Raw genomic sequence first — 12,953 nt, 5'->3', positions numbered from 1 at the left:
AATAATTCAGGGATAAACCCTTTGAAGTAGTTTCTTTGCATTCTAAGCTAGGATAAAACTAAAGCGTGTCAGTTTCTAGTTGCAATTCCGTAAAACATCGAAGATATTAGATTCAATCAGGGACGGATGCTTTTTGAGTACATACTGGGAAACATCAAAGGAGAGAAGAAAAAATTGGTTTTGTAGCATCAGGTGTAAATAGCCCGTAAATTATGAGAAGCTGTTTGTTCGTTCAGCAAGAGAAAATGTGGACTAAATTTTGAGTGACCATTTTCACAATATTTAATGCTGCTAGAGTGATTTTGGGCCGTAGGATGTTTAAACCTTCATTCACGGGCTGCAAAAGAGGGAGGTGAATAATTTCTTCTGTGGCCAGATCCTGATGGTAACTGCATCGCAACGTCTTTCTTCCGTTAATAATGGGATTGAAACCTTATTCCATATGAGATTTTTTCGAGAAACCCTATTCAGTGTGTTGATCTCAGCAAGTTCGAAAGCCATAGTGGAGGACTATTTTCTTTAAAATGATGCATCAAGAGTTTTCATTCAAAAACTAGTTTTGTTTTTTATATATATTTCATGACCAGTTCTTTGATATTACTGCTGAAAAACATCTTAATCACTAGGCAACCTTTTCATTCATACGTTAAAGTCTAGAAACTAATCCGCCTTTCTTCATAGCAACATCAAAAGTAAGGTTATTTGGGAAAGGACGTTAATTTGTGTGAAAATAATAAAGCTCTCTCTTATATAACCTGAGTTTCATTCTTTTCTTCTGTTTTGAGCAACCCATATCAACGTTTAGAATAATAAACCAGAAATTCTGCATGAAGGCATTCCAAATTGAATTATAATGTAGAGGCTTGACAGCTGAATGGGATTGAAGGAACTTCAAGTTGAATTTTATTTGGAGAAAACGGCTTGATAGTGGTGAAAAAAAGATTATGCTCGGGAAAGTGGCGTTTTCTGTCATTTTGTGGCACCAAACTGAGATTTTGCCCCCAAAGGAGACCGACATGCTATGGATTGAAAATTCTGAGATAGCCAATCGATTTTAAAATATACAAAAAAACTATGTGTTTAGCTTCCCAGTCGCAACAAGGTAATGCCGCTCGTTGGCGCATTTGTTCCTGAAAAGGACCGTAGCCAATACCAAATAAATGAATAGTCCGAATATTTTTACTTGTGCTTAATTTAACTAAGTTGATTCACTTGATTTTTCATGAAAATATGTGCACGTCAGCTATTATGAAGGAGGGGCAGCGGGTCATTGTATCGGCTGGAGGGGGTAGCTGCCTAAAAGAGTGCCTTTCAATATCCAAATTGTCTAACTCACCACTAGTCTTCTGCTAAATATAGAATGCTGCACGGGAGAGGGTAAGAATAAATTTTTCATATTGCTTCATTTATACTATGCCTGAATGAGGGTTTTGCGGGGTGATGTCTCCCTTCTTGTTGCAGAAATATCTTTCTGACATTTATTTTAAAGCTTCATATAAATAAACTGATTTGCTTCTTATTTCGTATCACTCGTTATGAAGGACGGCCGTTGGCTCATTTTTTAGGTGGGGGAGGGGACAGACGTCTCAAATAGTGTGTTTTAATACAAAAATATCCCAACCCTCATTGAGCCTTCAGGTAAAATATAAAAATTCGTTTGGGTGGGGGGAATTCATGTCGAATGTCTCTTTATTTCCGGAAAAAAATTGGTCAGCGTCTTCATTATTGGTGCTAGCGCGGGTGAAATTATAGTGGCCCTCTCCTTGCGATCATAGTGTTCTATGTAGTTTAAAACATAATATTCACATACCTAACGGCCCAGGTTGGAAAAGGTGAAGGTGGGCATCAAGAGTCTCACCGGGAAACTTTTTGGAGGGTAGGGAAGCAATTGCTGCCAGAAGCCTTGTTTTCAAAGAGTTGAAATATTGATTCCTTTTCACTTTTAATTGTATTTTAGATTACTTCTGTCTGAACGCTGAAGACGGGTTTTACACAGGTGAAATGTTAGTGGGATTCTCTTCTTTTCATTTTCTTTCTACTAACCATAGGCCCGTTGTCTCTCTCAAGATTTCTTTCTTTGTCTTGAGTATTCAGAATACATAATAATTAATAGTTAAACAAATACTCATCCTGTCCACGGTAAATACCAGACCTGAATGGTTTCTGTTAATTTTAAAAAGATGTTCCTTTCGTCTATGGTTTTCTCAACTACAGTCTTTAAACAAATTTGTTCCCTCACTTTCAAGTTTTCAATCTATTCTTCCACTTCCTCTCCTTCTCGATTGACATGAAAAAAAAACCCTAAAAGATTCAAATGTTTAGGAAACCTCTTTTTCTCGATCTCTATACTAGTTTAAGGAAGTATGGGTTACCGTAGGGCTCAATATGGAGGAATTAAAGTGGACAATATTGTTAAGAGGAAAGCCCTCGTGAGACTGAGGAAAATATGGAGGGTGATGATGAAGGTATATTACTTCTTAAATCCGTTGTGTGATGAAGATAATGTTTTTTTTCGACTTTGGAAGTATTTTAGGGGCGAAGAAAGGAATTTTCCGAGAGGGGCAAAAAAAAAAAGAATCAGTGGGTATTATTTTAAGTGATACTAATTTTTCGTGGATAAAGAGTTTGGGAAAGCTGATTTGTCTGGGCATGGCATAGAGAGCGTTTCGGCATTAAAAGCCATTAAGTATTTTTTTTTATTAATAAGTGTCATACCATTTTTAACTAAATAGTTTTTGATTATTGTTGTAGCATTGAGGGTGGGTTTGAGCCCAACATCTAGCAGATTTCTCGCAACAAATCTAGTATTATAGAGTTTCGTTACTGTCGCATTTTGTGGGCCTTAGAAAATTTTGATAAAAAACTGAAAGTTTTTCCTTTGCAATTCACCAATACCAGTAATGCGCAACAACGAACATAGTACCATTTTTCCTGTGATATTACTGAAAAAATTGATTTCTCATCAAGAAATGAGAGTCCAATGTTGTTCTAAGGAAACAAGTGTTGTTGCAAGTCATGCAAATGTTGGACGCTTCATTAGTTTTGCATTAAGCCATTGTTTTCAACTTTTGGAACTTACGTGTTATACAGACCACGCTCAAGCTCTTGATCTGAGCGAAACCGGTTTCTCTGTCTGCATTCTGAGATAATTAACTTAGCTTCCGTGAGAAAAACTACAATGCAGGTATATATTGGTTAAATATTATATAGTTAAATATTCAGTATATAGAGTTGGTTAGGTATTTAATATGATACGTTCTGGGCGGTTAGCTTTCCATAATCCTTGGTTGCATTTTCCATGATTTTGTTACTAAATCATTATATTTTCATCGTATTTTGATGTATTTCATTATGATTAACCTAACTTCACTTCTTTAGCGTGGTTGCTGTAATACTTAATTACCCAACCTTTTTGTCATTGTAATGCCCTTTTCTCTCATCCCCCCTCCCGAGAAAGTAAAAAAAGTTATTTACCTCACTATCCCCTTGAACATTGCTTTGACTGAAATCTATAACTTAGTACAGAAACTTTTTTTTTCACCATATATAATGTATGAAATCTTTTCTCATCGGCCGCAACGGTGGTGTTAGTTCACGGAAATGGGAGAGAAAGAAGTGTGAATATGTATTCTTCATAACCTAGAAGGTGTAATTCTTTTCAATTTTACAGTGAAATTACCAAAAACGGCATTTTTCAATGATTATACCGATAAAGAGATATTTTCAAAATCTGGGGGGGGGGCAGATAAACCTTTGGGGGTGGTAAATTCACCTGTTCTCCATTGATACCACTCGACTGCGACCTTTTTTCTTTGAGAAAGTGAACGTCTTATCCTTGAGGGGAGGGCTAGTGATTTTGGGACTGATAAACGAGGACTTTAAACGATCAAAGAGGAAAATAGTTATTGTAGCAGCGAGAATGAAAAAATGCAAATAAAATGAAAAGAATATGAGAGAAGAGGTATTTATGCAGTCTCACTCTAACAAATAAGATTAAACTCTCCTTTAACATTCTAGGCTTCTACTCATAACCCTGAATATTCTCTGTATATTCCCAGTAAATTCTTAATTCTGTTTTCCTCGTTTTGCTCTTCAAAACAGCGCTTAATCATAGGAATGAGCAGTATAAAGCTTTTAGGAGGACTAGAAAATAAATCTTTATAGTCCCTATCTTTGTTGTATATTTGATGATGGTGCCTTATGTTTTGACGATTTTTTTTTCCTGAGACGTATAGTTGAACCTAGTCTTTAATAGTAATTGATAGTGGTGTGTTTTATCATGCAATTTTTTCTAGAGGGTGAAGTGGAGGTCTCACGTGAAGATAAGTTTCTTAGCTCAATGGGTCCTGGGAAGGTCTTCGGAGAGCTTGCCATCCTTTATAATTGTAAACGGACAGCTACAATTAAAAGTAAGTTTTTTTCTTCCTGTTTTAGGGAATGCTTAGTCTCCCTAGAGTCAAGGTCCCATGAATAATTTGGCAAAAAGGACAAGGAAAGGAGGCCAGCTACCTTTTAATCAGTCTAAGCCCCCCAAATGTGCACTGAAGCTTGTTATTTTCGATTTAATGAACCCTCTCCCAAGTCTCTATGAACATTCCTCTATACGAAATGGCAGATAAAAATAAATAAATTAAGGAATAGTGGCTATTGAAGATACATCACTCTTTGCTTAATGAAACTATTGTATTGTTTTTGAATCTTAGACTCAATATTCCTTATGGTTAGTTATATGCAAAGTCAGAAATTTCTGACTTAAGTCCATGAAGTTTGACCAATTTCTGAAAGGCGGAAGTGTTACTTATAGTAACTAGTTTTTTTTCGCAGTGAAGGACGAAATAGTATATTATAATCTAATTTTTTAAATTATTTCAGCGGAAGGTGAGAGAGATTTGGATATTCCCTTTTTTTTGGGTGCGCCCTAGGATGAAACTTCCGTAAATTCAAGATTCAAACTTTATTCACATCTTATCTACATTTAAACCTGGCATCTGAAACTGGAATATCTGCTAACAAATAAAAAGGAATCTGGTAGTGGGAACATACCATGAACTCTGACAAACGTGGCTCAGATAGTTTCCTAATAGATTCCCTAGTAAATGTTTGTCCTTTGTTTTTGCTTTTATGACCTTGTTAGAAAAGACGGTCCATTTATCAAATGAACGATGACTTACCCTAAGATAGACTGATACATTGGCTTTTCTTGGAAACAAAAGTCATAATATCTTTCTTTTTCTCATGGCAACTACGAGTTATATTATTCCAACTAAGCAAAGAGCCCGACTCTGATTGTATAATGGGTAAATAGCCGCTTCAGGTACCTAATAGTACCCTTTTAACTATCCCAGGCCCTGATAGTTGAACTATTATGTACAGTACTGTATAGGTGCTCGCTCAAAATTGAGTACGGTGGGCAGTGGAACTTTCTTTGGGAAGAGTCTTACAAAAATTGTGTGCTTACACTTATATTTTCGCAATTTTCCTAAAGGGTCTTCATATTGATATGGGGGGAGAGAGAGAGAAAAAGAGAGAGGGAAGGGGTATTTTAATTCCTTTACTTTTCTTCCTTTGGAGGAATATGTTTTAGGGATCCTCGTCAGTAATTGAGGAAATTCTAAAATATTTTCATAGGAAAGAAAATAACGGTGATAAAATATAAAAACTATAGAAATTATGCTAAGTTTGACGAGACTGCCATTCGTTCCAATTACCCGGTCCTTTCGCTAAAGCTTAACCATTTATTATAACACTTTGCAAATAAAAGGGTACAATTTTTCCTAGCTCAAGTTAAGCTCCAGTGTGATTGATGATTGAGGGACGGGGGCTACCCCTCGCAATCAAACATATAATAATAAAAAAGCCGACGGTAAAGATTAACAGTAAACTTTATCAAAATGAACTTCCTTAAATTATGAATTGACCTCCTCCCCTTACTGCATTCCCTCTTTACATTTACGCTCAAGTTTCACTTCTTTTTTAACTTAATAATTTGCCATGTAAAACGAATGAAACCAAATTCTTTATCTTTATTTTGTATCTAAATCTTGTAAAAAGAAATCGATTTTTTTGTGTAATAAGTGGGATTTTCCGGCCTTGCTATGACCAAAATAGGGTTTTTGCGGTACAATGACCAAAGACGACATATCGCCTTTTCGCCCCTTAAACAGGCATTATAATTCAAAATGTCTGTTTGATGACTCCTTCCTTAATATTTAAATCTCATGTACCATATTATCACCTACTACCGCTACTACTAACAACTCACTGCAGTCCCAAGCCGACTAAGACCAACACAGATACGCACGTTCCTCCTCAGTCCCAATATATTTAAAGCCTTCCTCTTTACACTCTTTAAAGAAATTCCATTTTTCTTTCATCCTTAAACCATACTTGACTGCTGTCGCCGCTAGATTTGAATATTCTAACCTTGGTTCGCAGACCGATCTTCCTACTCTTCCAAATTTTTCTTCAATTGTGAAAAAATACCCTAGGCCTTGACTGTTCATTAACACTTTCACTGTTTCACATACTTTACTAATAATACTACCTAGGTAAGTGAAGCTATCCTCTTGATCGATTACCTCTTCATCTTCATTTATTCCCAGTCTAAGTGACATTTTCTTCTTAGCATTAATTTCAAGCCTGTTCTTGCGCCTTGAGCTCTCAAAGCATCCAACAAATAGTTATTTTTGCTAATGTTTTCATCTTAGACGCTCATGTCATCAGTTTAATCTAATTCTAGGAGAATTTTACTTTGCCATGATATCCCATAGCCTTTGCCACGTTCCATAGGACAAAGTCCATGAAAATAATCCACATAGATAAGAATAAAACACAACCCTGTTTAACTCCTAATTCAGTGCGAAACCACCTACTAACCTCATTTCCTACCCTAATCGCAGCAATATTATTCTCATACAGAGCACTAATTGCTTTAATGTGTTTTATCTTGTATGCCATACCGGGAAAGGACCTTGGCTTAAGCTCTTGGTTGAATCAAACGGCTGCACATAATCTATAAAACTACGCACTTAAGGGGTCTGATGACTCGGACACTCCTAAATTATTAATGTAAGAGTGTAAATTTGGTCCACGCATCCTCTTCCCTTCTTAAAATCATGCTATTCTCCTTTTAAAACTTTATCTACAGCATCTCAAGTCTAAAAAGTATCATCATACTAAGTAATTTGCTTTTTCCAGAAACCAAGGTAATGCCTCAATAAATACCATACTCACTCTTATCATTTAAAAGAAAATCTACCAAAACAAAACCACACACACGGATCAGTGGTTGCACTATTGAAGAGAAATACGATATCAGTAGTTTTCTAGATACAATGCTCAAAACTGTTCGTGGGTTCTCAGACATGTTAAACTGGATGCTGGAGTTTTGTCAAGATCGCAAAGCTTTTTAGTAATTTTGCAGAACTATGCATAATTTCTTACGTTAACAACTTCTGATGAGTCACTTTTAACACAGAATTTTGTTGATCTGGAATTGGTATTAATAAAAAAGGCTCTTTTGTAGTATGTGCTGTTATAAAAATCCGTTTTTGTACAGTTTCGATTTTGATTGACGAGAGTCACTCTTTGTTTCAATTTCTCGGATTTCTTGTAAAGCATGACTACCCAAGTTTTGTTTGCAGATAATATAAGAAAAATATTGTACTTCTAAAATTAATATCTAAATAGTTTTAACCCATGAATATTTCTTATTTTTGTTAAGAATTATTCATCTATTTTTCTAAACGAGAAAAGTTAATATAAAACATTTTAAATTTTATGTAGAAATATCCTAATGTTTACTCGATAATTTAAATCGTTATAGTTTCCAAAAACACTTTCTTGGTTTTTGGTCAATTCCCAGGAAATTGTCAAAGTCTTTCGAAACTCCTTTCCATGGGGATATTCCAGCCTGTATATCCCTGAGATCGTTCCAAATTACTCTGATTCTGAAACTCTGATTCCATAAACCTATATAACGTTGTTTTCATCAGTATTTGGGTTTACTTACTTTGGGCCTACTTTAATTTGATTCGCCTTAAATATTAATTAAATAAAAAAAAACAAGTTTTTTTAACTGAAAGTAAGGAGCGACATTAAAACTTAAAACGAACAGAAATTACTTCGTATATGAAAGAGGCTGCTTCCTCATCAACGCCCCGCTCTTTACGCTAAAGTTTGACTCTGTCTCTCAATTCTTCTTTTTAAAACAGTAAAAAACTTTAGCGTAAAGAGCGGGGCGTTGATGAGGAAGCAGCCTCTTTCATATACGAAGTAATTTCTGTTCGTTTTAAATTTTAATGTCGCTCCTTACTTTCAGTTAAAAAAACTTGTTTTTTTTTTTATTTAATTTCTGAACGTTTTTGAATCAATGCATGTTTTGATTTTGGCTCTCCGCAGAGGAATAATTAAAACGAAATTTGCATTTTTTTTTTTTTTTGGCTAAATGGCTTTCTCATAATTTTGATCGAATGATTTTGAGAAAAAAGACCGGGGGAGGAAGCCTAGTTGCCCTCCGATTTTTTGGTTAATTAAAAAGGCAACTAGAACTTTTAATTTTTTACGAACATTTTTATTAGTAAAAGATTTACGTAACTTATAAATTAGCTTACGTAAAGAACTTTTATATTCTCATATTTTTATTACATATATGAGGGGGTTCGCCCCCTTGTCAGATCCTTGCTCTTTACACTAAAGCTTAAATTCTGTCCCAATTCATTAAGAATGACCCCAGAATCACAAAAGCCGTAGAATAAATAGTTGAAATTACTAAAAATACTTTAGCGTAAAGAGCGAGGTATTAGGAGGAGGTGAGCCCCTCAAATGGGTAATAATTTCTGTTTGTTTTAAGTTTTAATGCTGTTCCTTACTTCCAGCTGAAAGAACTTTTTCATATTTATTTTTTCATTGTTTTTTTTAAATAATGCTAGTAAATCCTGCGCTCCCTTCATGGAGATTTTCTTCCCCCATGACAAATTATCGAGGGAAAGTTCCCCCAGCATATCCCCCTCTTCTCAACCCCTCCCCCAACCAAAAAAATCCTCCTGAAAACGCCTGTACACTTCCCAATAGCCATTACTATATGTAAGCATTGGTCAAAGTTTGTAACTTGTTGCCCCTCCCATGGGGACTGTGGGGGAGTAAGTCGTCCCCAAAGACATAGTTATAAGGTTTTTCGAATACGCTGAATAAAATGGCTATCTCAGAATTTTGATCCGTTGACTTTAGTAAAATAATTAGCGTGGGAGGGGGCCTAGGTGCCCTCCAATTTTTTTGGTCACTTAAAAAGGGCACTAGAACTTTTCATTTCCGTTAGAATGAGCCCTCTTGCAACGTTCTAGGACAACTGGGTCGATACGATCACACCTGGGGAAAAAAACAAAAAAAAAACAAAAAAAAAAATAAACACGCATCCGTGATTTGCCTTCTGGCAAAAAATACAAAATTCCACATTTTTGTAGATAGGAGCTTGAAACTTCTACAGTAGGGTTCTCTGATACGGTGAATCTGATGATGTTATTTTCGTTAAGATTCTATGACTTCTAGGGGGCGTTTCCCCCTATTTTCTAAAATAACGCAAATTTTCTCAGGCTCGTAACTTTTGATGGGTAAGACTAAACTTGATGAAACTTATATATTTAAAATCAGCATTAAAATGCGATTCTTTTGATGTAAGTATTGGTATCAAAATTCCATTTTTTAGAGTTTTGGTTACTATTGAGCCGGGTCGCTCCTTACTACAGTTCGTTACCACGAACTGTTTGATACGCTCCTAATTGTTTCCATTTCTTGTTTAGTTTTCTCACTTGTAAAGTTCGGTTTTAGTGTTAACGCTACTTTTAAATTTGGCAATTTGTCTTCCTTAATCTAGTTTGAGTGAGCATGGGAAGTATCCGTGATTGAGTGAGGGTCTTATTGAGGGAAATGGTAATTGAAATCACCTAAGGGTGTTTTTGTTGAATTAGCACTTAAGCTTGTCCAGAATAAAGAGGATTTAAGGCTATTATGGAATTAGTTGGAGGAAGAAATAAACGTTTTCAACGCAAGTAACTTATCAATCTTTTAGAAGCCAATCTGCCCAAATCTTCTTTTTAATCTTTGTTGAGTTTTTAAAGTCTTTATTGAGGAAATTGTAGTTGAAATCTTCTAAGGGACTTCTTTTCAACCAGAGTTTCACATTTTCAGTAGAAAAAAAATTTAAGGCAATTTTCGGATTAGTCGAAGGTATTCGACGAACAAAAAAATATACCAGCATTTTAGAAGCAATTCTGACCAAATCACCTTTTTAATTTTTTCTTTGGTTTTAGCGTCGAAGAGCTTCGTTAATCCTTATTTTTAAACAGTATTAGGACAGTTCTTGAAAATTTTCGAGGAATCCAAAATAATAACAGGATTTTTTTTTTTCGTATGACAACTATATACTTTTTGACATTGAAATTTCCCCATGATATCAAGAGCTCTATAGTGGTGCTAAATGTCAGCTACACATTTGTGGTTTTTAAGTGACAAATTTAGGAAAAAAATATCTTTTTAATGGAGGAAGAATTTTTAAATGACTGACTAATGAAAGGAGACTTGAAGCATATCTTTTGAAGTAACTAGAAAAAAAATGCTGAATAATTGAATTTATGTCTGGAATCCTTTTGTATCTACACATTCAATGTCAGCTACACATTTGTGGTTTTTAAGTGACAAATTTAAGAAAAAATATCTTTTTAATGGAGGAAGAATTTTTAAATGACTGACTAATGAAAGGAGACTTGAAGCATATCTTTTGAAGTAACTAGAAAAAAAATGCTGAATAATTGAATTTATGTCTGGAATCCTTTTGTATCTACACATTCAATGTCAGCTACACATTTGTGGTTTTTAAGTGACAAATTTAAGAAAAAATATCTTTTTAATGGAGGAAGAATTTTTAAATGACTGACTAATGAAAGGAGACTTGAAGCATATCTTTTGAAGTAACTAGAAAAAAAAAATGCTGAATACATTGAATTTATGTCTGGAATCCTTTTGTAACGACAATTAAAAGCAAGAAAAAAAAATATATTTTAAGAGTAAGAAAGACTGCAGTTAAGACGAAAAGAGAAAAGAAAGAAAGGTCACGTCGACACTAATAGCCTTTTGGATCATAGATGAAGCAAACATTTAGCAATTTTGGTAGACTAGCCAGCTTAAAACACTCCTACTCTAAGCAGAAAACAATCCTTGGATATTTATTTAATGCATAAAAAAAGTCTCTTTCTTTCATTGTAGAACTTAGATCTTTCTCCTTTTTTGCAAACACTTTCTAGTAATCTTTTTAGTTAAAAACATATGCCTCAATGAGGAAGCTGATTTAATTCGTACGGATTGAAAATCTTTGCATAAATCTCAGTCTTACTTGATACGAAGACATCATAACCCTCTCCTCTAAGTACCCTTGAAAATAGACCCATTTTCTTCCATCATTTCATTAAAAAAAATAATCTTTTCCTGTTCTTCCCATCTCTTCTTCCCCGTCTATCAGTCAAGAAATGGTGTTTTTGGATTTAGGAGTGAGGGGAATTTCTAAAGTTGGAGCTGTTACGGACATTGGTTACGGACAGTTAAAGAAAATTTAGGGTAGACGGATAAGATGTATTTTTCAATACTAAGAGGAAGTAAATTTTTCATCTTTTTTTCAACTTTTTTTTAGCGAAAATACAAAAAAAGCATTGTTTGATAAAAAAAAAAAACGATTGACATTCTCAGGGACAAGGAGTCCAATAGCAAATTCCGCAAGCACCACAGGAAGTCTCAACGCAGTTTTGATAGAAATTGACGGAGGATTTTAAATTTGCCAACTATTCGAAAAGCTAACGAGAGGCTAGTTTAAAAAAAAAAAAAAACGTATAATCTCTTACTGATTGTTAAGCAAAGCACTGTCTATGCAATGTATATATAGCAAAATTTTACATCCCCTGTGTCGGCAAGGTTTTCAATCAAAGTGGGTAGCGCCACGGGGAACTCCCAAAACTGTCAAATTACTCAAAAGATACTTCCTTTAAGCTAATTTATAACGTTTTCCAAGTAGGTGTGCTAGAATGTTATTAGGGAATATCTTTTTCTGAGCTCTAAAAAGAAACTTCTATCCGTTTAATAAAATAAATAAAAAAAAAAAAAAAAAAAAAAATTTCTAATGATGGAAGTTTCATTACTACTGCTGCTACTACTAACAACTTACTGCAGCAGCAAGACGCCTGAAACCAACACAGCTACGTACACTTCTCCTCGATCCCAATCTTTTTAAAGCCCCCCTCTTTACACTCTCCCAAAAAGTTTCCATTTCCTTTGAATCTTTCTTTACGACATCGCCCCACTCCCATTCGGGAATTGCCTGCTTTTCGTGTGGCCCTAGACTGCTGGCCGACAAGGACTATCTTGGACAATCTGTCATCCTTCATCCACAGAACTGGTCATCTCAATATAGCCTGTAGAAAGCAGGATTGAACCACATATTTTGTAAAGCTTACTGATTGAGATACGGTTAGTCAGTCGGGTACCCTAAACAACTCAGAGACAGTTCCTCTGGAAAAAATCTAGCAAATCATCCTCCGTCTTTTTAGAGCCTACGCCTCTGAACAATACTTGACTCCTGTCATCATTGTATCTTCTAATATTCTAATCTAGGTTAGTAAAGGCATACATCAATATAAATGCTTAGAGGATATAGCCTAAAATCCCTCAATGCATCGCCATGACGGCTAAGTTGACGAGAATATTTTGTCAGGGCACAAATTACCTTACCTTAGACATTAGTTCCTGCAGGGCCAGATATGGCACATAGGGCATCAACAAAGCCTGGCCAAACGTTCCGGAGCGGAGCAGCAGCCGTGATGTCCTTCCACTGTGGTTGTAACGACAGCTCAGCACTCCGCAGATCTCAATCATACTGTCGTCGGAGTGTGTTTTGGTCGCCGCCTTTTTCG

At 35.3% G+C, this 12,953-nt stretch overlaps 1 protein-coding gene across 1 annotated transcript in view; it reads left to right on the top strand.

Annotated features, from left to right (window-relative positions):
* LOC136036261 (cGMP-dependent protein kinase, isozyme 2 forms cD5/T2-like) overlaps positions 1-12,953 on the top strand; it is a gene marked incomplete in the record, with an annotated part of 170,535 nt that overhangs the window by 11,806 nt on the left and 145,776 nt on the right. Inside the window, 1 exon segment of the mRNA XM_065718394.1 lies at positions 4,296-4,409. Within this exon segment, the coding sequence (XP_065574466.1) occupies positions 4,296-4,409 (114 nt within the window).

This window comes from Artemia franciscana, chromosome 15, assembly GCF_032884065.1.
Source record: "Artemia franciscana chromosome 15, ASM3288406v1, whole genome shotgun sequence".
NCBI classification, from domain to species: domain Eukaryota; kingdom Metazoa; phylum Arthropoda; class Branchiopoda; order Anostraca; family Artemiidae; genus Artemia; species Artemia franciscana.
Note: the sequence above shows the minus strand (reverse complement) of the source record. Positions and strands in the feature narration are given on the sequence as shown.